The 27,666-nt window shown below is 42.3% G+C and overlaps 1 protein-coding gene across 4 annotated transcripts in view; it reads right to left on the bottom strand.

Moving 5' to 3' along the window:
- The window catches only part of LOC126263681 (SET domain-containing protein SmydA-8-like), a 215,195-nt gene that overhangs the window by 134,307 nt on the left and 53,222 nt on the right, over positions 1-27,666 (bottom strand). For 3 of the 4 annotated variants that reach the window (XM_049960806.1, XM_049960805.1, XM_049960802.1), the window contains exons 2-3: positions 17,606-18,294; positions 4,994-5,190 (exon numbers count right to left, since the gene is read on the bottom strand). In XM_049960806.1, coding sequence (XP_049816763.1) covers positions 4,994-5,190; positions 17,606-18,275 — 867 coding nt within the window. In that variant the 5' untranslated portion in view covers positions 18,276-18,294. Of the gene's footprint in view, positions 1-4,993; positions 5,191-17,605; positions 18,298-27,666 lie in introns of all 4 variants that reach the window. The other variant, XM_049960803.1, reaches the window with a different exon arrangement.

Here is a 27,666-nt window from a genome sequence, read left to right on the forward strand (position 1 = left end):
ACTTTAAATCAATGATCAATAGAATCTTAAATTTGCTGCTGGTAGAAAAAGCAGTAAAACAGATTCAACATTGTAATAAATATCACAAAAAATAATTTCGACCCATATGTGGTACTCAAAATTTACCAGATCGTAGTAACCCTAAATCAGACAACATACATGAAGACTTAACATTAAAAGAGATGATAATACCAAAGCCAAACCGATATATGCACCAACAACATATATAAGCAACATATCACACAAAATAAACGAATTGTTAAAAAACACGGAAATACAACTAGCATTTTTAACTAACAACAACTTACAACGCTGATATCAAGAAAACGCGATCTCTTCTAATCCAGTTGTATACAAAAATTTCCTGTGATGACAGCAATAGCTTCTACATTGGACACATAGTACAACGTTTCAGTGTAAGATTTAAGGAACACACCAGATACTGCAAAAGCAACCAATCAAGTTTTTACCTACACTTAAGAATTAAAAATCACAAAGTGAACACAATAGAAAATACTTTGAAAATTCTACATAGGAAACCAAAAGATCAAATCATGAACATTTTGGAAGAATTAGAAATTTATACAAACATACAGGTATATGAAGAGATCCTAAAAGAACAAATAGACCTCAAACATATAAATTGAGTGGAAAACTTTGACACAATAGAAAAAGAACCAAAAATAGACATATTAAGATCGTATGTGTACATAATGCAAAATATTTCCGGCAAAAAATCTGACTACCTAAGATGTAATTCACTTATTTACTTCAATGCATAAATTGAACAATCCGTCGTTTCACAACTGTCAAAAAGTAACCCGAAATTTCTAAGGAAGGTAAATATATGATATATATTAACAATGCGGTTAATAAATCAAATTACTTTCCAAAATGTTTTATGCACGTCACTATCTAGACGGAAGTATAAGAATCTCATAGTACTGGGACAGATGTAGAATAAAATGCATTATAAATGTAATGTCAAATAGGAACACTTGACACTGGCACAAATGCCAAAACAAGCTTGTTGTGAACCGAAGTTAAAACAGCAAGAAAAACTATTTGCAGCTAATTGTGTAAAAGGTTAGAGAAGGTGTCAGATTAATAAGAGATACACTAAATATAGATGAGTTTTTGCTATTTGGGCAGCAAAGTAACTGATGGTGGCCGAAGTAGAGAGGATACAAAACGTTAACCGGTAATGGCAAGAAAAGCATTTCTGAAGAAGAGAAATTTATTAACATCGAATATAGATTTAAGTTTTAGGTAGTCTTTTCTGGAGGTATTTGTCTGGAGTGTAGCCCTGTATAATAGTGAATGTAGACATGTCAGCATTTGATGGTTTTGTGATATTGATCTTTACATTGCTGATGTGTTGGAAAATGGAGAGAAGTGTTGTATCTCCCCCAACAGACACTATGTAAATTATGTAATAAAGGTAGTGCTTATCGTCATAAGGATTGACACAAAATCCAAATAATGGAAGACACGCATATTTTAAAAAATATTGACTCTTAGTACTTTCCAATAAAATCCGGACATGTTTTTCTGAAGTCAGGTCAGGATTCCACAGAAGGGAGCACAAGGAGCAGGATGGAAAGATGACAATTTTCGTGGCACGACAGAAGTGGAATGTGCGTGGGGCTTGTGTGGATATGAACTCTTAACAAAATGTAATTCAATTTGTTGTTAAGTCTAAAAAGCCCAGAGCCTATAAATAGTAAACAACCCAAGAACTCAAGGCTCAGATTAACAAAATATCAAGTACGACATAATACAAGATAATAAACCATTAAACAACTTGCCCCACTGGAATCAACTCTACAATAAAGAAGGCACAGATTCGTATACTAAAATAACACCATCACACAATTAACAGAGAAGCCTTTCAGTAAAAGGGGGTACGAAATAACACGAAGAAACCATAGTAAAAAGGAGAATACACAATAAAATAAAACATCTTACCTATAAACCGAATCCTAAATGCACCAACCATAGGTGACACCTCAGTTCTAGACAGGCAATACAAAAGAGAGAACATCTGCTGTAAAACCTACGGTATGTACACTCAGATGCACGCAGAAGGCATGAACAGGACAAAGAAATTCAACAGCAATGGCAAATAAAATCGCTCTAGACACATTGACCAAGTAGAACCTTTTCAACTGAAAGCACTGGGCAGAATGGCGGCCTTCTCGTGCTTCACAAATTAAATGAATAGACTATTTCAGTAGGCCATTCCTGACTCAATTGTATGCACTAAAAACCTGCACTGCCACAGAGGTTTCCTATAATTGTCATACCCCAAAACAATCGACAGCTATCAGCTCTTCACTCCCAGTTGTGCTGTGTTCCCTGGAACAGAGACGCCAAAGATCATCTGATGCTCTGGCCAGAAATGTGTCCGATGTTGACAATCAGTCACCACCAGCCTCGGATACCCTTACAATAGGCTGTCTCTCTGCGCTGCCCCGAGCTTCCTGCTTCGTCTTTGCGGCAGCTCTCTTACTCCAAGCTGCTGCTGCTGCTGCTGCTGGTGGTGGTCTTCATTGGCTGTTCCGAACTGCCTTCTCTTCACTGAGGTTGTCCATCCGTTGGCTACAGAAACCACCCCATACACAATCAATACCTGAGCCATCCACACTGACGCACAAAACCCAGCGTGGGCATTGCACCATGCATGGCCCCACCAATGCACTGACGACTTGTCCACAGCACCACACACTGGCTTCAAGTAGTAGTTGTCTATTAAGGTCCAATCAGCCAGAGTACCCACTCATCTCACATGGTTACTCCAGTCTTTGGCGTGGCGCTGCATCGACGTATCTGATATGTGCACCTCCAGTGGTAGCAGGGACGCCAGAGAGAGACTGTGGCAGCTTCCAGCTGGAGAGGGAGATCAACTTTAGCGAGTACAGCTAATTAATGGCGCATTTGTAAATAATTTCCTAACATATATGTTTCCGCTTATGTCATTTTTAACCTCTGTTTGCTAATGCGTTGTTGTGGTCTTCAGTCCAGAAACTGCTTTGATGGAGCTCTCCATCTACTCTATCCTGTGCAAGCTTCGTCTCTTAGTACCTACTTCAACCTACGTCGTCCTGAATCTGCTTAGTGTATTCATCTCTGTCTCCCTCTACGATTTTTACCTCCACGCTGCCCTCCAATACTAAACTGGTGATCCCTTGATGCCTCAGAACATGTCTCACCAACGGATCCCTTCTTCTAGTCAAGTTGTGTCACAAATCTCTCTTCTCCCTAATTCTATTCAATACCTCCTCATTTGTTATGTGATCTACCCATCTAATCTTCAGCATTCTTCTGTACCACACATTTCTAAAGGTTCTATTCTCTTCTTGTCCAAACTATTTATCGTCCACGTTTCACTTCCATACATGGCTACTCTCCATAGAAATACTTTCAGAAACGACTTCCTGACAAATCGATACTCTGTCAACAAATTTCTCTTCTTCAGATACGCTTGACGTGCCGTTGGCAGTCTACATTTTATATCCTCTCTGCTTCGATCATCAGTTATTCTGCTCCCCAAATAGCAAAACTTTACTACTGTAAGTGTCATTTCCTAATCTAATTCCCTCAGTATCACCCGATTCAATTCGACTACATTCCACTATCCTCGTTTTGCTTTTGTTGATGTTGATCTTATATGCTCCTTCAAGACACTGTACACTCCGTTCAGCTGCTCTTACAGGTCCTTTGCTGTCTCTTGACAGAATTACAATGCAGTCAGCAAAGCTTAAAGTTTTTATTTCTTCTTCCCGTTCTTTAATTTCTTCTCCATGGATTTTAATTCCTAGCCCAAATTTTTCTTTCGTTTCCTTTACTGCTTGCTCAATATACAGATTGAATAACATCGGGGAGAGGGTACAACCCTGTCTCACTCCCTTCCCAACCACTGCTTTCATGCCCCTCTACTCATAACTGCCATCTGGTTTCTGTACAAATTGTAAATAGCCTTTCGCTCCCTGAATTTTACCCCTGCCACCTTCAGAATTTGAAAGAGTATTCCAGTCAACATTGTCAAAAGCTTTCTTCAAGTCTACAAATGCTAGAAATGTAGGTTTGCCTTTCCTTAATCGATTTTCTAAGGTATGTCGTAGGGTCAGTAGTGCCTCACGTGTTCCAATATTTTTACGGAATTCAAACTGATCTTCCTCAATTATTTAACTGCAATTCATGTCTCTTGGTATGAATGATAAAAGTTAGGTTGAAAAAAATTGAAAACAAATATTCTATCACAAGCTGCCTTATATACGTTATAAGCTCATTACAGACATCAACTATTGTATCCCCTTTATTTTCGCTGTGCAACTAATTATTGAAAACTAGTGTATGCTGACATTAGCGACATTTGGTGAACTTACAACACAAACAGCTCGTGGCTACTGCACGACAGCTTGTTTTGAACAGTAGTGCTACTGACATGACCAGTGCATATGATGTTATTTATATATATTTGACGATGCTGGTGCTGATTCTGCATTTAACATTTGACGAGGCCACTATGGCTGCAGTACATTAGGATGTTTTTATAAAACAGGTGTGCCTCTTCATACTTAAAAGCGCACAAATGCATATATTTGTCAGTAGTACTTTCATTATGGTCTACGTATTGTTTTTAAGCTGTAGACAATCTGCGAGTATATTTATGGTATTTCACCATTTTTGCTGCAGATCTGATTGTCATTATCGACCGAAACCGGTAATCTGTTAACAAAAAGTTTGTGACCATAAACGTAGATTAAAGGAAACCTAAAATATTCTATCGTCGCGTGTGATTTAAGAGGCGGCCGGCTTTCTAGTCACCTGGGCGGCGAGAGTGTGTACTGGATGTTAGTGACTGTCATAGCAGTGAGTGTCTTAACTGTGTTGGATGTACGACAATAGTCTTCATTCAGCAACTCTAATTTATAATGTGAGCTACGTCGCTGAGCCTTTCTTTGTGAAGGCGCGAGACTGGACGCAGTACCTCATGGCGGTAGCGCGGGTGTTGGTGCGCCTGCAGCGTGGCCAGCAGCCTCTGGTCGGACGCGGGCAGCGCCAGGCAGCGCACGGCGGCGCAGGCGCGAACCACCGGCCGCGGCCAGCCGCCCTCTGCCGGCGGACGCACCCCCCACTCCGCTAGCAGCGCGCACTCCCCGGCGTGGTGGTCCTCCTGGCCGTCGCCTGCAGCATCACACGTGTTACCACTCTTAGAACAAAAGTATAAATTTCATTTTACCAACACGATTAATCCCCACTAGCTTACAGACTATCTGGACACAACATATTTTAACATATTTTGCAAAACACACAAACCACCTTATTAAACGTAATCAAAAATGCGGTACAGTGGTGCGAGTGTGACGCTGACATTAGAAATGATGAACGCAACGTAAAGCTGCATTGCTAAGCCTTTTGTGAACACTAGTTGACGTATTTGCGTCTAGGGATCTTCTGCCGACGTTAACGATTTTCCTGTCGTTGCGCCACCATGAGTGGCTGATGCTGTCAAAGATTCACCATTCATTGCTGGGGGCGGACTGGAGTCGACACTGTTGCCGGAGATTATGCTCTATTGTATCTGTCGTGTAACGTCTGACGGCTTTTCCCCTCGTCATTACCGCTGTGGTTCAGCTTTTGCTACTTTGTAAGTAGCCTGTTTGTATGTCGGAAGCATATAGACTGTATTAATATAGCTGATAGCGCTCTGCGCTCTCGGGAAGAGAATCCGTGGTTGGACAGACTGGTTGTTAGCAAGCGGACAGAGAAGGGTTTGAACATGATTTTCTTTTGTGGAGACTCAGTGTTTGTAGGACATGCATTGCAACATGAGGTTGGATGTAGTTGGTAATGCAGATGTAATTTTTGTAGATTAAAACTGAAGAAACTGCATAAAGGTGGGAACTTAAGGAGATGGGACCTAGATAAACTGACTAAACCAGAGGTTGTACAGAGTTTCAGGGAGAGCATAAGGGAACAATTGACAGGAATGGGGGAAAGAAATACAGTAGAAGAATAATGGGTAGCTCTGAGGGATGAAGTAGTGAAGGCAACAGAGGATCAAGTAGGTAAAAAGACGATGGCTAGTAGAAATCCTTGGGTAACAGAAGAAATATTGAATTTAACTGATGAAAGGCGAAAATATAAAAACGCAGTAAATGAAGCAGGTAAAAGGGGATACAAACTTCTCAAAATGATATCGACAGGACGTGCAAAATGGCTAAGCAGGGATGGCTAGAGGACAAATGTAAGGATGTAGAGGCTTATCTCACTAGGGGTAACATAGATACTTCCTACAGGAAAATTAAAGAGACCTTCGGAGAAAAGAGAGCCACTTGTATGAATATCAAGAACACATATGGAAACCCAGTCTAAGCAAATAAGGGAAAGCAGAAAGGTGGAAGGAGTATATCGAGGGTCTATACGAGGGCGATGTACTTGAGGACAACATTATGGAAACTGAAGAAGATGTAGATGAAGATGAAATGGGAGACACGATACTACGCGAAGAGTTTGACAGAGCACTGAAAGACCTGAGTCGAAACAAGGCCCCGGGAGTAGACAACATTCCATTGGAACTACTGACAGCCTTGGGAGAGCCAGTCCTGACAGAACTCTACCAACTGGTGAGCAAGATGTATGAGACAGGCGAAATACCCTCAGACTTCAAGAAGAATATAATAATTCCAATCCCAAAGAAAGCAGGTGTTGACAGATGTGAAAATTACCGAACTATCAGTTTAATAAGCCACAGCTGCAAAATGCTAACGCGAATTCTTTACAGACGAATGGAAAAACTGGTAGAAGCCGATCTCGGGGAAGATCAGTTTGGATTCCGCAGAAATGTTGGAACACATGAGGCAATACCGACCCTACGACTTATCTTAGAAAATAGATTAAGGAAAAGCAAACCTACATTTCTAACATTTGTAGACTTAGAGAAAGCTCTTGACAATGTTGACTGGAATACTGTCTTTCAAATTCTAAAGGTGGCAGGGGTAAAATACGGGGAGCGAAAGGCTATTTACAATTTGTACAGAAACCAGATGGCAGTTATAAGAGTCGAGAGGCATGAAAGGGAAGCAGTGGTTGGGAAGGGAGTAAGACAGGGTTGTAGCCTCTCCCCGATGTTATTCAATCTGTATATTGACCAAGCAGTAAAGGAAACAAAATAAAAATTCGGAGTAGGTATTAAAATCCATGGAGAAGAAATAAAAACTTTGAGGTTCGCCGATGACATTGTAATTCTGTCAGAGACAGCAAAGGACTTGGAAGAGCAGTTGAACGGAATGGACAGTGTCTTGAAGGGAGGATATAAGATGAACATCAACAAAAGCGAAACGAGGATAATGGAATGTAGTCGAATTAAGTCGGGTGATGCTGAGAGAATTACACTAGGAAATGAGACACTTGAAGTAGTAAAGGAGTTTTGCTATTTGGGAAGCAAAATAACTGATGGTCGAAGTAGAGAGGATATAAAATGTAGACTGGCAACGGCAAGGAAAGCGTTTCTGAAGAAGAGAAATTTGTTAACATCGAGTATAGATTTAAGTGTCAGGAAGTCGTTTCTGAAAGTATTTGTATGGAGTGTAGCCATGTATGGAAGTGAAACATGGACGATACATAGTTTGGACAAGAAGAGAATAGAAGCTTTCGAAATGTGGTGCTACAGAAAAATGCTGAAGATTAGATGGGTAGATCACATAAGTAATGAGGAGATATTGAATAGGATTGGGGAGAAGAGAAGTGTGTGGCACAACTTGACTAGAAGAAGGGATCGGTTGGTAGGACATGTTCCGAGGTATCAAGGGATCACAAATTTAGTATTGGAGGGCAGCGTGGAGGGTAAAAATCGTAGAGGGAGACCAAGGGATGAATACACTAAGCAGATTCAGAAGGATGTAGGCTGCAGTAGGTACTGGGAGATGAAGCTTGCACAGGATAGAGTAGCATGGAGAGCTGCATCAAACCAGTCTCAGGACTGACGACGACGACGACGACGACAACGACGACATATAATTTTTGTAACTGGTAAAATCAGCTAAATACATTCCTCTTCAACAAAATCTTTCTTTTGCCAACCACATGCCTCATAGTAGTTAGAGTCCCTCTATTTGGCTGGTTGTAGTTGCGGCTTGCTGTAATTGTTGTAGTTCGTGTTATGAAGGTTTTCTGTGAATAAAGTGACTTATTAAAAGTGTGGGTTATTGTTAGAATTTCTTCCGAATCACGGCCATTCTTTTGTGTTAATTATTTGAAGCCATTTGTCACATCAGTCAGATTGTGTTGGACTTGTATATTGTGTGGGTAATAAATGAACTGGTTAAGTTGTATTTGTCAGGGAAAATTCTGTACGTTAGTGTTTTAAATGATAAAAATAAAGAGCCCCAGTTGTTTGCCCCATCAACAGTCGTTCGCTGCAGCACAGGAATCCAAGATCCATTGACTTTGTGGCTTACCCCTCTCTTATCGAAATTTTTGTCATGATCGTGACTTCTTTGGCTTTCCTTAACCTGTGTGTACGGTAGGTCTTCTCCACAGAAGGATCTCCGTGTCGCCGATTTTTATAATGTGGTCGGTCTCAAACAGCACGTTGCATGTAGCGTCCAAGAAATGCTATCTCAGCGGCAATCGGTACTCCATCAGTTGTATAAGAAATGTCATGATTCCTAATATCCGGTGAAATGATGCGAAACAAAGAAATATCAGATACAATCTTTCTGCAGTTCGTACCCAGGGTGACTGATAGAATCGGCCGTATATTGCACGAACACAGCGTAAATATTTTTTATAAGCCGAGTAATTAGATCAACGACACAAGGGACCAATTCGGAACGTCTGGACTCTACCACATACCGTGTACACGTGGAAAAGTTTACGCTGCCATGTCTTGACGGTCCATCAACACTAGGGTCATCAAACAAACTGTAATGCAGGCTGGGACAGATGGAGAAATCTGTCCTGGCAGATCATGCGCTGTGAGGCACCGACCACATAATAAAATTCTCGAACATTAGGTTCTCGCTGTAGGGAAACTGTTTGTTCAGGCAAGTCATAGAAATTTACAAATATGAAAACAGTTTTGACGAGTAAAAAGAAATCTTCAAGGTAAACGGATCCCGAATTCCTGTGCTGCAGCGAACGATGTATCAATCAGGGGCAACCACAGTGGTTCAGGCGTTGGAACAACAGGTAGCCTACATGTAAAATCCGGAGGCAGATTCGATTCCGGTCTGTCACCAACAAAGGAGGCTGAAGCTGACAATGACAGCCGCTCGTGTCGGTGAAACGTCAGGAAGACCGTTAAACGTCGGCTGAAGATCCAGAGACAAATATCAATAGATTAACACATCAATGTAAACTTAATTTAGGTAGACTAGATCGCGATCGGCTTATAGCTAACAGTAACGTAATTCTGCAAACTGCAGTAAAAGCAATCTTCGATAATGAGTAATTACCTCAACCTCCTCCTGAAGGGAACACGCCGCTTTCAAGCTATACATTAAATTTTAGATTAGCTTTAGGAAATTAGAACAAGAAAGCAGCAGCGTAACCTGAGCGATGGATTTGAAGTTTCGCAAGAGGTTCACCTCTGATCAGCTTCGGTAACAGAACTGTTCTATTCTCTTCTATTGTTACCTCCTTAAAGAACAGTTATAGTTTTATTGAGTGCCGTTAATTCTGCAAAACTTTAACTTTGCTCAAACACGCACGTAAATTTAGTCACGGTTTTTTTTTAAATTACTAGCCCATACTTAGCCTTACTCTGGTCAAGGTAATATCTTCGCAAATTTTGCACATTATTAAAATGTCAACTTTTCGAAGGAGACAGCATGTGGATTAACAACAACGGATAGAACTCGCAAATTTAAAGACTTTGCTATTTCAAAGCATATGGAAATTTTTCTACTGCATGAAACTATCCTAAGGTACATTCACGTCACTGTGTTGATGTTCGTGGAGACTATGTAGTGTTCTTTCTTTTATTTAGAAAATTACTAGTTGTCTATCAATAAAATAAAAACAGAAGCGAAAAACGCCATCTTTAATTAAATTTCTTGATGTAGTACCCACTATGAACATAATGTCTGGTTATTTATATGATATTTACCAAAGAAAATGTACAGTTGCAAGCAGATTTGAATTTGACTTGTCTTAGCCTTTAGACGGCAAGTTAAAGGCAAATAGTGATGAATAAATAAAAATAAACTAACCGACATCTTTCACAAACACAGTAAACATGAAACATGCTGAGTCACGGTTTCCCTATGTAATAAATGTGTAAAGTCTCTTTTCAATAATAAGAGGTTCTTCGTCGAAACACTGCTACAGTTTAGTGATGCCACTTTAAGCAACACACGGGATCCCCAGCAATATAAAATACGGTTCTAGGTGTTAACGAAACTACTCAAAGCTATGATAACACTTTGGGAAATCTAATAGAAGGCTCACCTCTTTCGGCGGAGAGAAGGTATCTTGAGTACTAACGCTGAAAAAATTCATGACGACGTAAGTAGAACAATATACATCGACAAAAATGTCTGAAATACAAAAATAAAGTGTGTATCTCACAGATATCTTCCTAAAACTAATCTAGAAAGTGTCAGGAGAAAGGGAAGAGCATATGGCTCACTATGTAATAAGATGTGTTTATTAATGCTGAACAAAGTCACTACGCCACATTTGGAAGAGAGCTTCTAACGTGTCCAAATTATAAAAAAAAAGAGACACTAGAAAGAAAAGTAGCAAGACAAAATAATGCAAGACAAAACTGATATTAAGAAGTTTGTCGAAGTATACAAAGAATGTAGAGGTAGCAGCAATATATATATATATATATATATATATATATATATATATATATATATATATATATAAAGAGAATCAGTAATAGACCAAGTATACGTCCCAGCACTTTAAAAAAAAATTATTTATACAATACAATCCAAACACCTAGTAACAAATAGCATTAAGAAACAGTTAAAAATTATTCTGAATTTCGACAAGCATTTACCTTTTGGCTTCTATAGCCAAACCTTTAATAAATCCTCCGGACATCTATGCAAAAAGTGAGAAATAGTAGCAGTAGTTTTGACTGAAGACAGGGAAATGGAAAAGGTATTGTAAAGCTTGGAAAGCGACAAATTCTTCGTTTTTCTGATTACTTTATTTTTGTTTTTCTGTAAGTAAACACTCATGGAACTAAACTCACGATAATTTTTCATTCTGTTTGCTTCCCAAATGAAGAGGGGCCACAACAAAATTTTTTACATCGTAATCAGGCACTGGTTCCTCTGCTTCTAAACAAAGCCTTCACGTGGGCAATGACTGTTCCATTGCAGAGCCTTAAGGCCTCTGCACATTGTCTGAAACGATGCTGTCTGGAGAGCAATGAGTTTTCGCCTCGCTTGTTGCGAAGGTTAAATTCTGATTCTGCCACATGGAACGTTGTGGATAGCAGCTGAATCGCAAGCACATTTTCGACACTATGGGTGGTCCAAAACTATACAAATTTCTTCGAGACAGAAAGGTGAAATAGGGTAAATGTAACAGACGCTCGATGTTACACACAAACTAGCGCATGGGGCAGATAGTCACGATGTGTGTGAACTATCCTCAGCTGTCCCTCCAAAGGCTAGGCCTACATACCAGCCTTAACTAGTGACAAAGGCGTCGGTTCTATATTTGCTGGAAAGTTTAGGCCCTTTGGTCGTTACAACCTTTGCTCGTTGCAGTTAACAATACAGTCGATAGTCGCATTCAAGATTAACGTTACGATCGACTTTGGCATCTATTCTATTGTCAGATATGCTCGTCTGGCCTGTTACTTTAAGATCCGAGCGACACGTTGATCTGTATCACTGCTATGTCATAACACGGCCCAGTCTTCATTTTGACAGTTAAATATTATGTTAATCTCTTGAAAATAAATGACTACTACTATTGAATAACGGACTGTATTATGGAAATAGCGTGCACAGACAGCAGTTCACTAGCCTGCTAATATTGGTATGCTCGTTGTAGTCTTAATATCCGTCGGTATCAGATTAAACGTATACAGCAGAAACTCTGGTTTCAGGAGTAAAGTGGAACAATTTGCTTTCTGCAACGTGATTCCTGAAACGTGTCGTGTCTGAAAGTACTTCCTCAGACACTCAAGGAATCGCTCTTTGCTTTAACTTGTAGAATACTAAATATAACACACAGGACGAGTCCCAGCTCACCTGACAGCGTTTTATCAGGTCATATTTTAAATATGACTAACACTTTATGACGAACTTCTAGATATAAATGTTGCTAACTGTCATTCTTTTTCATTTCGCATGTGACCACAGTTAACTTCGTTATTCTGCACTAAAAATTCATACAGTACCAGCTAAACTGGGTGTAACGCAGAATTTTTTTTAGTGTAAAAAAGAAAATTGTTTCATTTGCCCTTGATCTTCGCTATTAAAACACATGTGAGCTCCACTGTCCAAGTTCGTACTCAAACACGTACTGGTTAGTCGTGCTTTGGATTTTGTTTCCCGCGGTGTTAATTAGTAATCATTTTGTACTATCGACAAGTCTCTGTATACAGGGCAAGTTGACATGCAGCTCGGGAACCGCTCATGAGACGCAAAGGAAAACGCGATGAAGTGTTGTTCGCACAACGAGAGAACTTATCACTACAGGTTTGTCTTTGTACACAGGAGGTTACTAGGAAACCGTTATCTCTGCGCTAAGCTGGAGGATAACAACACAGCGGTTTATATTAGAATACCTGAAATCTATTATTAAATATTAAACAACTATTGACTGAATAGTTCATTGCGTGGGAACTGAATACAAACAGAATAAATATGCTTGGAGAATCTGAGATGAAAAAATATCCAGTATTATCACCCATAGAAAGCAACCCATGGGCTTGCAACGCCGATTGGAGTCTGAAAGTTGATTCCTATAACAATTTGCAGGAAACTACCTTTTCATGTTAATGTAAGATTTGGCATAGGTAGTAAGGAAACAGACGGTTACATGTCATTTACGCATAAATTGCCATGCAGTCTATTTTATAATGCAATACGCACACCCCAATAGTCAATACAGTCGATTCCTTCAAACTGCATGGTAACTGCAGACAATATTCACTACTACAACAGCTAATTACGACTACTTTACATTTCTTTTTTTTTTAGTGAGAGGAGCCTGTTATTTTCTGCAGCGTTGGGAGATTTGTTTAGCTGGTTAAAACTTAAGTTAAAAGGACCGGGGTGTCAAAATGATTTTTGGAGAGATAAAAGTTTGAAAGCCAGGTGTGCAGTCCAAACTTGAGTGTTGGATCGGTCACTGCCCACAGTCATACCACAAAGAGATACTGACTTAATGTGGAGAGGGACTCTCGTTCACAATTATTTCGATACAAGGCACGCTCTTTTGCACGTCTACGTGCAAGCTGTTTGGTTGGCTGGAGCTACAACCATGTCATGCAGTGGGAGAGATTTTGTGCCTAACTCCCCATGCCACACCATTACTGGTTAACGACGACACTGTACACGAAAGTAGGAATCTGTTACACTTTTTTATAAAATTGTTCGGAACTTGCAAGGTCGTCTACCATTGGCTGGCGAGATTCCAATGCTGGCAGATCCAGGTAAGTCTCAGATAGTAAAGTCGCGGACACTTGCTGCAGGGATGCCGTCGAGAATGCACTTCAGCTTAGGCAACTGCAGATATGTGCCTCCACCTTAGAGCAGAGTACAGAGGTCGAGTTGGAATCAGAACTTCCAAACGTTACTGCCGCTTTCTCGCGCCATTTAGAGTGGTAAGCACGAGCTGACGACGCAGTCATTAAGCCGAGGGGAACGTGAGACTAATTTATGTCAATATTTAATTGGGCAATTTAAATGTACGAAGCCAGGTAGTTGCTACCGACATCCACTTTGGCGAATTTATTGGTGTTCATATTTGGTTTTCTGGGATTATTTCTTCAAATCACCACTTTCACAGTAATTTGTCATACTCGCGATGTAGCTCCACGTTATACTTTCATGTGCCTACCTACCAAGCCTAGCCTCCATAATCAGAACCATTTGTCTACTCATTAAATGTTTATGTGCTTGATTCACCGGGTAAACATTTATTTCACGTCTTATGGTAATAAACCAAATTGTAGAAATGACTGTTAGTTTTCATTTGTATTTAAGTGAGTCTCTTCATTAATACATCCGTCTGAAGTGTGGTACCCATACTTTCATGCTTAACTGGGCTACTACTCGTAGTTTTCATTCAATGATGCGTTATCCATTCTGCGAGATTATTTGTCTAACTTTCTTGATTTTATGGAGAGCTTCACTTCCACGTAGAACAACAGAGATTGGATTTGTACCATCGTAGCGGGTTTGCTAAACAGCTCAACTGACTCGTAACAAGACCCAGCAGAATTCCTATTGTACTGCACACTGCATACGGTCCAGAGTTTGCGACTTTCCTAACTCATATTTATTCTCTATATAAATTAATGAAATAGTGTTGCACAACAGGAAAAGAGCTGTCTCTCCAGTTTACCAAATACGTGAAACAGATGCACAGAATTACAGCGCAGTATAGCAAATATCCGTGTGTTGCTAAATCCTAGAATACATTTTAAACAAATGCCATGAGATTGCTGGACAAAAAAGTGCCTCTGAAGGAAGCAACACTTCTTTAACAAAACCTATATACACTGTGTGCCACAAATGTTGCGACGAACTTCGAGATGCTGCAGCGGCAGTCTTTAAGAACAAATCGAGGATAGGCACGTATGTCTATAAACTTCATCCAACGACGAGTGTATATATTATAGGCACTAGCGGCTGCCGCTAGCCCACCCCTTCAGCAGCAAACGTGACTGTGTGCTGACTGCAGGCTGAATGGCTAGCAATATTTATTGTTATTCATTGGCACGATCGCCAGTGGAGAAAATGTGGGCTAGCTGCTGCGTAGACAGTTCTTATCTCATATGAATGCGATGCTCTTTTGCCTCGATGGATGACGTATCCAGAACTGATTCTTATCGTCTTGTTTCTCATAGCAACTACAACCACTAAGTTTGTTGCAACATTTCTGGTTTATATGAAAATACAGCTCACTTTATTCACAAGCGATATCCTGCTACTAGCCGATGCAGAAGCGTTGCGAAGTGGTACCAACACATGAAATCCATAGTAGGTAAGTCGAGTGAGCGACCTAGATTTGTCAAAATGGGTATGCAAATGTGTAGAGCATCTCTAAACGTAGTCACATACAAGACGCTAGGCAGCAATTCTGGAGCACTGCTGCAGCTTTTGCAGCCCTCAAAGAAGGCTTCATAGCAGACGTTCAACTAATAGACTTTTTCTGCTAGGATCGTAACAGGTCGCTATAGTTCATACCAGTCTAACACACACACACGTGGAAAACGTAAATGGAAGTTTTTGGTATGGAAGAATCCCTGTTCTGGAGAAACGCTGTTAAATTTACAGAAGCGAAACTTGGGAATGACTGTGTGACAATTCTGCAGCCTTCACTGTATACATCACAGAGGGGATGATGAGAAATGTGTAGGGGAGTGTGAGGATACACAGACGTGAACGTTCTCGCTTCCCGCGCCCGGGTTCCCGGGTTCGATTCCCGGCGGGGGCCAGGGATTTTCTCTGCCTCGTGATGACGGAGTTGTGTGATGTCCTTAGGTTACTTAGGTTTAAGTAGTTGTAGGGAACTGATGACCATAGCTGTTAAGTCCCATAGTGCTCAGAGCCATTTGAACCATTTTTTGAACAGGCGTGAATTAATAACTTTGGAGTCCGTGAAACACCTGCCCGACAATAGCTGATACAAATGAGAAATAGCTGTTATTTGGTAGGCAATTAAGTTTAAGTTAGGTTCTTCGAGTTAGTCTGAGTATTGAACCGCTTCTGGGTTCACTGTGTTTAGCATTTTGTTAGAGGTGCTCCTGGGGCGTCGTGCGGCGTAGGCAGACCACCGTATGATGAAACCGAATCACTGCAAGTAGCCGCAGAGTCTACACGACCGTGCGTCGCACCATGAAGACCCTTCTGAATTAAGTTCCATGACGATAGTCAAAGATGATCTAGGAGTGTAAAATCAAGGAGGAGGATTCTTCCAATACCTTTGAACAATTGAGCCACGCTTGTATTACTGACAAGTTGTAACTTGAGTTGTGAATTCAATTTGTTTGAAATCTGGCTAATAAAACCAGATAATCTTCCAGAAAACTGAATAGTTTTCTTTTTTTTGTAAACGGTAGTTTCTGGAAGAAGTGGAAAGTTTTGCCATTTGAAGGTGAAAGGGTGCATCAGGGTGAAGATTCCCTCGCGAGAGTACTGCGCAAAACGCGAATGGAATAAGGCACATGATCATTAATACTGGTGCTTAATATACTCCAATTTTCTCCGTTTTACAGGTATCAGAGGAAGTTTACGGAAGATGGCGTGTGTGAGACGTCGAATGAACACACACAAACACGTGTACTACAACTATGCTTCATAACCAACTGCATTAGACACGACACTGAGGAGACTACGTCTATAGTCAACTAAAGAACCTTATCGGATGATTTTGGCACACAGCATGAACTATCCCTATGCACTAGCTGCAGGACATATCGTCGGTGTTCGACAAATATGACAGCAATCAACTACTAACACCACTCAACTTTGCACGAAGTGTCGCATTTGGGTAGTTTAGACAGTTGCACGATCCGCCCAAACTGTCCCAACTGTTTCGGTATGACAAGTACTCTTCATTGATAGGCACAGAGATTGAAATTTTACTGCTTGTATTACAAGTACAAGGGGCTTCAATACTAGCTCTGATGATCACACAGTGATTGAAACAGCTTTCAACAGAAATAAAGATTTCTACTTCTATGACCAATGCTGATCCTTACTTTGTGATTTAAAAAAAATGGCCAAGTACGAACAGCACTTGCGCTTTGGGCATTCAGTACAAACATACACAGTACATCCATCGCGGGAATCTGGAATCTCGACGATTTTGGTTGTCATATCGATACTGGCAAAATTCCGGTCCTGGGAATTAACTCACATTCGAGAATGGTTTAATGGTATTTAAATCCCTGAGAAGAAGAGTTCCTAATGGCTGGAAAGATGGACATAAATGACAAAAATATTTTTTGTGAAATGTAATTAGAACTTAACAGTTTAGGATCTTTTTTTTCTTCTTGTACTGTTACTGTGAAACCTTACTTATGGGAAAAAGTGATTCTAGATCAACGGGAAGTATGTTATAGGGTTTGATTAGTTAGAGAGTACGGAAATGTGTGACAAATTTCACACACTAATATGTGACAAATTTCAAAATGCTGCGTCTACCAGTTACTGAGGAAAAAAAAAAAGAAAAAAAAAAGGTCCGGCACAGTCCGGCAGCAAAAAGATCCTTGGAGGTTTTCATTGTTACCGATTAAGGAACGAGACTAAAAATGAGCCTAGACAGCTTAGTGACTTCCCTGAAGAAGCCAAGAAGCTGATGACACGAAGAAAACCACATTATCGTACTTTCGCTTCTAAGGTAAGGGCTGACGTGTTACAGAGCGAAACACACTCTGAGTCGGACACACCTGCAGCGTCGCAGCAGACGGGCATGTGGCAGCGGGCGCACTGCCGGAGGCGGTCGGGGGTGGCGCGGCGGTGGCAGCGCAGGCAGAGTGGTGCGGAGGCTGCGCGCGGCGCCAGCACGAGAGGCGGGTCCCTGAGCACCAGCTCCCCGGCAGACAGCGCCCGGGCCGCCACCAGGCCGCGGCCGCCCAGCGGCGAGCGAGACAGCCGCCACGGACCCGAGCACCCCGAGTGCCGCCGCAGCAGCCGCTCCGTCTCCGCCAGCCGCTCCTCCGTCAGCAGCTCGCCGCTCGCCGGGTCCACTTCTTCCTCCTCTCCTGGGGATGCTTCCCGCACTTGTTCGTCACGTCTGTCCCATCCTCCGTCGTCCACACCACTCCCATTTACCACACTGATATTCCTGCTAGCCCTCTGCCCCTCAGATAGAGGGATCACAGGCTCCTTGTACTCGTCCGACACTCGGTCGTGACTTACGGAGCCATTCTCCAACAGGGTACCATTGGACAACACCTTCCTTTTGATATGGACCTCGTCTTCTTTGCAGTGCTGCATTTGCCAGTCGCCGTTTAGGTGCTCTGGCTCCACACGAGCCTTCAGCCCACTCACGGTGCTATCCTCTGCTTGTACTCTGTCGCTGTTAGCAGCTGTAACAGCTGCTGCCGAGACTTCCATCGGAGGACAGTCGCCAATTCTGCTGAAGGAAAAAAAATAACAATCATCCCCAGAGCTTCTACATCTGCTTCTCTATAAATGATTGTTGAGGAGTAAGAGGAGGAGGTGGTAGAGGACAGTGTTTAACGTCTAATCGACAACGATGTCATTAGACACATACCATATGCTCGGATTAAGAAAGGATGGACAAGGAAAGCGGCCATGCCCTTTCCCAGGAACCATCCTGGCATTTGTCTTAAGCGACTTAGCGAAATCACGGGAAACCTAAATCAGAATTACCGGACGCGAATTTGAACCGGGTCCAGTGTGCTCACCACTACATTAGCTCGAGCCAGCGAGTAACTAAAGTATATACATGGGGTGGTTTTGCTACATGAGTAAAAACTGCAGGAAGCTACCATTAAAGGGGTAAGGAGCAAGTAACGACATACGGAAATATGACCGGAATTGTGTTCCGAGGAAGGTACACACACTTAAAGGCGGAGATAAAAGGTCTTTGAAAGTGCCCCTGGTGATAGCATCAGGCAGGTGGCCTGTCAGCAGCAGGTATGTGAGACGACCATTTCCCGTGACAACCGCCACCATCCGAGTCAACGTGTGCAGGCCTTATTGTCTACAGACTTGCCCCCATGGCCAGGGTTTTGTCACATGCTGTTCCCACAGGCCACCATGGCGCTGGCACTTCTGTCATCCATCCTATTCACAGTCGAGGCTACATTTATGACAGGAGGTTTCGTGAACCTTCGTATCATCCACCTGGGCACTACAGAGAAACCTTATGCTATGGTGGTGTCGGTTCACTTTCAATCTGTGTGCTAGATTACACTGGTCCACAAATTTGCACTTTTTATTCTTTACGGAAACGAAAGTAGCCGTGTCTTGTAGATGTAGATGTAGATGGGCTGAAGGCGAATATCGAGGTTGAAATTGTCTCCTCGCTCAGGTTTACAAGTAAATGAGGTACTTACATTTCACAGTCTTACTTGTCTGACATTATAAAACATACAAAGGCATTGCGGCGAGGATTCCTCTGCTGTGAGTGAGTGAGGTGGACGTTTCCGGCGCAAACTGGCAACACTGCTTTACCACATGACTCATATGTGCATCATATGAGTCATGCAGTAAGGCAGTGTTGCCAAATTGCGCTGGAAGCGTCCACCTCACTCACAGCAGATGAACCCTCGTCGCAATGCCATTGTATGCCTTATGTCAGACAAGTGAAGTATGACCTCTCATTACTATTGACTGAGTACTGCCTTTAGGCTTGTTTTTGAGCTGTCTATAGCCTCCACTGTTTGGTTTGTGTGTCATGTTTAGGACTTAGAACAAATCATGAATGTCATTGCAGAATGTAATGTTACCTTCAGTACTGGAATGACTCAAATTTTTCCTGACATTCCCGAAACACAGAGACTCGTACTCTGTCAGCAAAGAGATTTCACAACTGCAATCATGAGACCAACAGTTAGGCTTTACGCTTTGGAAAATCTAAACATGCTGTGCGTCTTTCGGTGGTTCTCCAGATGACGTTCGCGTAGATGTAGGGTCAGTGTCATTGTCAGGTGATTGCACTTTTTCGGCTGTAAGTGTCGTTTCAGTCACGTGAGCATTGTAGAATGTAGAAACCAGACGCGATTTTAATTGTTGTTTGTCACGGCTGTGAGATTTCACTTGTGATTCGAGTGAGCGTCGCAGCGGTTGGTAGTGAATGTATGCGACGCGAAAATTTGAAGAATTTCGTTATTTTGCGTTGCACACTCACAAAAAGCCCGCGCACTAGCAGTAACAAAAGTTTTGTTACATTTGTGGTTGAAGAAGGCGACCAGTGACTAAAGCTGTTAAACTAGCACATGCCTTTTATTTCGTGTCTCGAGTTGGAGTCCAACATGAAGTTTGGGCTCCACACATGCATCTCGTGTTCGTCTACACTGAATGCTTGGATGGGCGGTAAAAAGGCCTTCATGAAGTTTGCCTGAGCCTGCTATTTGAACCCACAGATCATGCATCAGCTTGCTATTTTCGTACACTACCTCCCTTGAAGAAAGGAGTCAATTTGAAGAGGCACAGAAATATTCAGTACCGTGACATCCCATGGCTCATGGTGAAGGACTGCCAGTTCTTGTTCCCCACACGTACCACCATCTAGCAGTGATACCGATGATTCTGAAAAGACACATGCAGCTGAAAAAGTGCTATCACCTGACAGTGACACTGACCCTACATCTGCGTCAACGTCATCTGGAGAACCACCCAAAGTTGCACAGCGTGATCTCGGCTATCTGTCAGGTATTTAGATCTTCCAAACCGTAAAACCTAACTGTTGGTCCGACGATGCAGTTGCGGAATCTCTTCGCTGACACAGTATGAGTCTCTGTATTTGGAGAAAGTCAGGAGAAACTTCAGCGTCATTTCAGAACTGATGGTAACATTACATTCTGCAGTGACATTGACAGTTTGTTCTAAGACCTAAACATTACATACAAACCAGACTATGGAGTCTATAGACAGCTCAAAAACAAGCCTGAAGGCAGTACTCTTACTCAGTAGTAATGAGAGGTCGTACCACCATGTTGCATATGCTGCCTTTGCAGCATGGCTATTGTAATTACAATAAGCATGACTGACTGGTATGTGGAGATTTCAAACTCAATGCCACGCTGTTGTGTTTGCAAGGGGAGTTACATTAAGTTTTGCTGTTACCTATGTGAGTGGGAGAGTTGCGCAAGAGAAGAACACTACACACAGAGGGAATGGCCTCCACGAATAGCTCTTGTGCCTAGATCAAAAAATATGGCCGAAAAGTGTGTCAGAACAAAATTGTTTTCCCGTAACTGCACATTAAACTGGGAGTCATTACAGCACTTGTTAACGCTGTGCACAGGAGTGAAGCGGCATTACCGTATGTGTGTAAGAAGTTTCCACGGTTCAGCACAGAGAAGATCCTAAAGCGGGTATTCATTCGTCCACAGATACGCCAACTGTTGAGGGATACACACTTTGGGTCCACTAACCCCTGATCAGCTTCATACGTGGCATTGTTTCCGTAACGTGACAGCGTTGTTCTTGGGAAACAGGGGAGCTGAAAATTACAGAGACCTCGCGGACAAACTCATTCATAATTATAAGGCACTGAAACATGACGCTCAAGATGCACTTCCTTTGCTCCCACCTCGACGTGTTCCCAGATAACTGCGGTGCATTCAGTAATGAGCAAGACGAGCGGTTCGATCAGGATATTGCTCTCATGAAAGATCGGTGAGCTGTACACAGGACATTGGACTGCTGTTATGTTGGCTGATTTCTGCTAGATGTTACAGTGAGATGATCCAGACACCACCCACAAGAGGAAGGCAAAGAAACGGCGCAAACAAACTAGGTAAGTTCAATTAATATAAATATATTGATGCCAGTAGCAATATATGTGAAACATTAACTTCCACCTTCGTTGTATCCCTGAGCTAGGATACAATTTTAATAGTGATGTTCGCGTTCAGCGCATCTAAATATATAAAAACCGTCTACTTCCGTTTCTGCAAAGAAACCACTGCGGGCCAGCGCTATTGGCGACATTCCTGTGCGACCAATTGTTGTTCTACAATACCTCATAGACAAGGCACATATGCATTTTCTGCAGGAAACCGTGCCCCCCCCCCTCCCCCTTCTCGGTGGTACGAAGGCTAATATGGCTACTAAATGATAGTGCTTCAACTCATTACCGTCTTCAGTGTGGAGTTTAAACACTAGTACAGAAAGAACACTTCCACCTACCTATTATTTTCTCATGAGCGCTTTCAGTCATTGTAACCTACACTATCAAAGATCCTTTATCCCCACCTTCATGTAAGAGTACCTCCCTTGGAATACACTTTAGCCACATGCCCTTATGATATTTTTACTAATTCTCTCAGGAATCGTTACCTACAGCTTGTCGCCATTAAGCAAAATCATCCTGTGTGTAAGTTTGAGCCAGTGACTGCTTGTTACTTTTTGAAATAAATTTAACAGTAGCAGCAGAAATACACCCTGTTTAACATTAAAACGTCCTGTCACACAGAGACAAGTATAACGCCACTCATGTATAGCCTTCTCTTGTAAATGGGGGCCTCCTGTAGAAATGTTCGAATCAGTAGCTTCTCTAATAATTCCTATGAAAGTTACTCGCAAAGTAGCTTCTAAATCTTACCTTCCGTAAGTTAACGTTACCATTATTGGCCATTAGTTTGACCGTGTAGTATATGCCTAATGGCTACAAGTATAAGACTCAATTCATATGATGCAATATTACAAGTAACCAGGGATAGAATCAGTAACCTTTTGATTCTAGACCTTTTATGTTGTCAAAACTATTTATGAACGATCGCCAGCCTGATCAGGCACGAAGTTACTTTCATTAGGTTACTCTAAAATATAATTGTTATTAGCTATTTTGTATATATAGTTTACTGAACTTAGGAAACCATAACCAGTTTGGCGTATACAACATAGAACTTAAATTTCATTCTTAATTTGTCAACTCCAGAGGAATTATACTATAACACCAAGATCCATCAACACTTCCTCTATTCTTTGCATAGATAATATGTATGTGTAGGCAATGAAAAATAGTTGAGATTTGAAGAAAATTATTATTCTAAGCTAGTTAAGCAAAATTACTATCTTATAATGCTAACATATACTCCGAAATAATGATTCTTTCATTTATGGACCATTTCAGCACTTAACCAAACTGTGGTCTTAAACTGTATTTTGTCTGAGAATGAAACTTTCAACTTTTTATATAATCTTCATTAACCACTTGTAAGATGGCAAGAACCATGCCCCTTACATGAAGTAATTAAAGATCACCTAACTCACGTTGAGCGAACAGTAGGGCTGAACAAAATGACTGACAAGGCACAATACATCTTGTAGATGGCATATTATGGACATATTGGAATAATAATTGTCAGGTGATGGTTTTAAAGTAATTCACACGACATGAAAACTTTGTGGAAATGCGTCGATTTACTGGAGGCTGGTTTATCCCAGGGAAGTACCCAGAAATGACCGCAGCGCACGGCTGGGGAGCGGTGAAGGGAAACGACAATAGGCAGTTTAGGGCAGCTCAAGCTCTGAGAAAGCGGTAACGGGGCGCGGCCTCCAGCCGCCTTAAGATGAGTGACAGCATGGGTGGTTGACCCCGACCCCATGCTGGTGTACCGGGAAGCAGACGGAGAACTTGTACGCCTGTTGATAAATGTCCGTCGTCCTGTTTTCAGTGAAACATGCGAGAAAGCTACGGTGGAGCGGTCAAAGAGGTCAAAATATGCGTGTTCGTGACTATAGCAACTTCACACTGAATTCATGGTTCGCAGAGTCTGAAGAAAATCAGGGAAGAGCGACAGAATTAAATACGCTGGCCTCCGATGGGAATGTAGGACTGAGGAATTTGAAGTACTCTCCTGGGAGTCAGGATTCCGGAAAAATGGTGTTTGTGCAGACGCTAAACTTGATGGGTGGCCTGAGAGGAGCTAAATTACAGAAGGTGAGAGGAAGGGAAATTGTGGGAATTTATTCACTTCCCAGAGCAGGCATTGGTCGGCGCTGGGAAGCGACGCATAATTAACGTGACTTGCGCAGCAATTGGCGTAAGTGATTTTGCTGGAGGGGAAACCAAGGCAAAGAGAGGACTGTGAGAAGTCTCTGTAGAGGTCTTCCATTCCCAGCATGCCTAGAGTGCGGACGTGGCGTTCTTTACTCAGCTTGCCTGAGAAAGAGTGAGCGTCTCTGCAGTTTAGGACTTGGCAAATGGAACGATTGAGCTTGGAGATAGAAAGTTTTCGTTCAGCTATGTACTGAGCAAGATAGCTAGGAGTGAATAGACGAGTGCAGCCTTGCAGCACCACGAGGTCGGCCGACGTCCACACAATGCCGCCGCTCCGCCACGCTGAATTCAGTGATATTGCGCCCGCTCCGGACACTGATTAATTTGTTGGATCACGTCGGCAAAGTTTCCACGAGGATTTCATGGGCCATGTATTGTAGAATTCTTCGCACTTCGCATTACGCCTGGGTCAGTCGATAGAAATTACTTTTGAGTTGTCGTGCTTCACTCCATGCAAACTCAATTTATTACCACTGCCTGATAGAGTCTTGTAATGTGATGATTGAAGGTCAGGAGTTAAATAATACATTTGTGCTAATCGACTGCATCTGTTCTCACTCAAGTAGTTGAAATCCCAAGTCACTTTCTTTATAAATTTTATGTTCTACATTTGCATCTGGTGTTCAATAGCTGAATATAACATCAATGTGCACCCCTTTTTAATTAAAAGTGATCAATTCTGAATAAATTAATGTCAACACTGCCACCGCAATTCAATCAGGAGTCACAGGGCCATATTAATTTTTTGCGTTATCCGATATTGTGGCAGTTTTGCACTCTGTTGATCTGTTAGTCAATTAGTTGGGGTGAACACACGCCAAAACCAGCTAAGTGACAGGTGGGGTGTTACACACTGTTCAAAAAAATAAGAAATTTGACAGTCCTATTTTGATTACAGCAATAGACTTAAGCTGTTAAATCTTTTTTGCAACAGTATAATATTTCTGTAACCACTTTTAGTGTACTACTTTATATAAACAGAATATGCTACAGTCAAAGTTATTTGTCACAATAGTAAAGTCTTTTGTTCTTAAATGGATAATTTTTTTCTGTTTTTGATTTCATTAGGCAGATCTTTCATTTCACAACTAACACGTGCAGTTCAGCAAAACTGTAATTCCTAGAAAAAGTTATGTTCCACAAACAACACTTATTCATTTTTTTATTTTTATTTAGCCTGACTAGGTTATGACCTTAAGGCCCTCTTCTACATCTGACCAAGAACAACACATGCAAACGATTTCACAAAAAGTTCACAGCTATAACAGTAACAGTAACAACAGACACTAATAACAACAACAATGTGAATGGCAGAAGGAATAATATAAATTATTGTAGTACATTTGAGTCTATGGTTAGAGTTATCAGGAGTTAATATACACTCCTGGAAATGGAAAAAAGAACACATTGACACCGGTGTGTCAGACCCACCATACTTGCTCCGGACACTGCGAGAGGGCTGTACAAGCAATGATCACACGCACGGCACAGCGGACACACCAGGAACCGCGGTGTTGGCCGTCGAATGGCGCTAGCTGCGCAGCATTTGTGCACCGCCGCCGTCAGTGTCAGCCAGTTTGCCGTGGCATACGGAGCTCCATCGCAGTCTTTAACACTGGTAGCATGCCGCGACAGCGTGGACGTGAACCGTATGTGCAGTTGACGTATTGTGGGCATGCGGGAGGCCGGGTGGACGTACCGCCGAATTGCTCAACACGTGGGGCGTGAGGTCTCCACAGTACATCGATGTTGTCGCCAGTGGTCGGCGGAAGGTGCACGTGCCCGTCGACCTGGGACCGGACCGCAGCGACGCACGGATGCACGCCAAGACCGTAGGATCCTACGCAGTGCCGTAGGGGACCGCACCGCCACTTCCCAGCAAATTAGGGACACTGTTGCTCCTGGGGTATCGGCGAGGACCATTCGCAACCGTCTCCATGAAGCTGGGCTACGGTCCCGCACACCGTTAGGCCGTCTTCCGCTCACGCCCCAACATCGTGCAGCCCGCCTCCAGTGGTGTCGCGATAGGCGTGAATGGAGGGACGAATGGAGACGTGTCGTCTTCAGCGATGAGAGTCGCTTCTGCCTTGGTGCCAATGATGGTCGTATGCGTGTTTGGCGCCGTGCAGGTGAGCGCCACAATCAGGACTGCATACGACCGAGGCACACAGGGCCAACACCCGGCATCATGGTGTGGGGAGCGATCTCCTACACTGGCCGTACACCACTGGTGATCGTCGAGGGGACACTGAATAGTGCACGGTACATCCAAACCGTCATCGAACCCATCGTTCTACCATTCCTAGACCGGCAAGGGAACTTGCTGTTCCAACAGGACAATGCACGTCCGCATGTATCCCGTGCCACCCAACGTGCTCTAGAAGGTGTACGTCAACTACCCTGGCCAGCAAGATCTCCGGATCTGTCCCCCATTGAGCATGTTTGGGACTGGATGAAGCGTCGTCTCACGCGGTCTGCACGTCCAGCACGAACGCTGGTCCAACTGAGGCGCCAGGTGGAAATGGCATGGCAAGCCGTTCCACAGGACTACATCCAGTATCTCTACGATCGTCTCCATGGGAGAATAGCAGCCTGCATTGCTGCGAAAGGTGGATATACACTGTACTAGTGCCGACATTGTGCATGCTCTGTTGCCTGTGTCTATGTGCCTGTGGTTCTGTCAGTGTGATCATGTGATGTATCTGACCCCAGGAATGTGTCAATAAAGTTTCCCCTTCCTGGGACAATGAATTCACGGTGTTCTTATTTCAATTTCCAGGAGTGTAGATGGAGAAGATTGAAATGACAATGAGATCAATAAAATACAAACAAGAATTCTGCTAACAAGAGGTGGTGTGGGGGAATTATGGGGTAGAAGGAATTTGCGAGTCTAAGCTGCTGATCTGAGTTTGTGATAGATCGCTACTGTCACAGTAGGTGGGCCATCAGCTGTCTTGAAACTTCTAAGGGATATGGTTTCTCTGATTTAGTGGAAGATTGTTCCAAAGTCGAGTTACTGGTACGGATAATATTTTAGGGAATATGGCAGTGTTATGTGCTGGTACAGAGAGGATTGTACTTCGTTGAGAGCAATTTTCTGCTGTGCTGTTTAGATAGTAGCGTAAAAGTTGACGATCAATAAGAGGGAGTGCAGTGATTGAGAAAACAACAGACCAAGTAGGGTTGACAGTCTCTACGCCTATAGGCACATAGCCATAATAATTGTTTGTAGGCAGGACTGATATGGTCGAAAAAGCGAATGTCACAAATTTATTGTGCACAAGCATTCGTCGCCAATTCCAACCCACATGAATGTTTCTATGAAAATCCTTGGAGAATAGCATCAGAACAGTTGAGTATAGGGAGTATAAGTGATTCTAGAAGCTTCTTGTTAAGCTCAAAAGGAAATTTTTTCTACTTCTGTAGCAAGCGAAGTGACGCTGACAAATTCTTAAAGGCTTCAATTATGTGTTGAGTCCAGTCTAGGTGGATCTAGAATTATTCCCATGTTCTTTGCAGAAGAAGAGAAGTTATTTATGTGCTGTTTAGGATTAATGGTGGAAGAGATTCTCTGTATCGAGGAATTATGAGTCTCATGGACGAGTAAGACTATTTTAGACAGGTTAAGTTTCAAACGTAATATCTGCACCCAGTCTGGCAATGCAACTAAATTATTATTTGTATGCTGGATGGCTGTACACAGTTTTGTTGGGTTCTACTTAGACATAGCTGGAGATGATCAGCGTA

The sequence above is a fragment of the Schistocerca nitens genome, chromosome 6 (assembly GCF_023898315.1).
Source record: "Schistocerca nitens isolate TAMUIC-IGC-003100 chromosome 6, iqSchNite1.1, whole genome shotgun sequence".
Lineage (NCBI taxonomy): Eukaryota > Metazoa > Arthropoda > Insecta > Orthoptera > Acrididae > Schistocerca > Schistocerca nitens.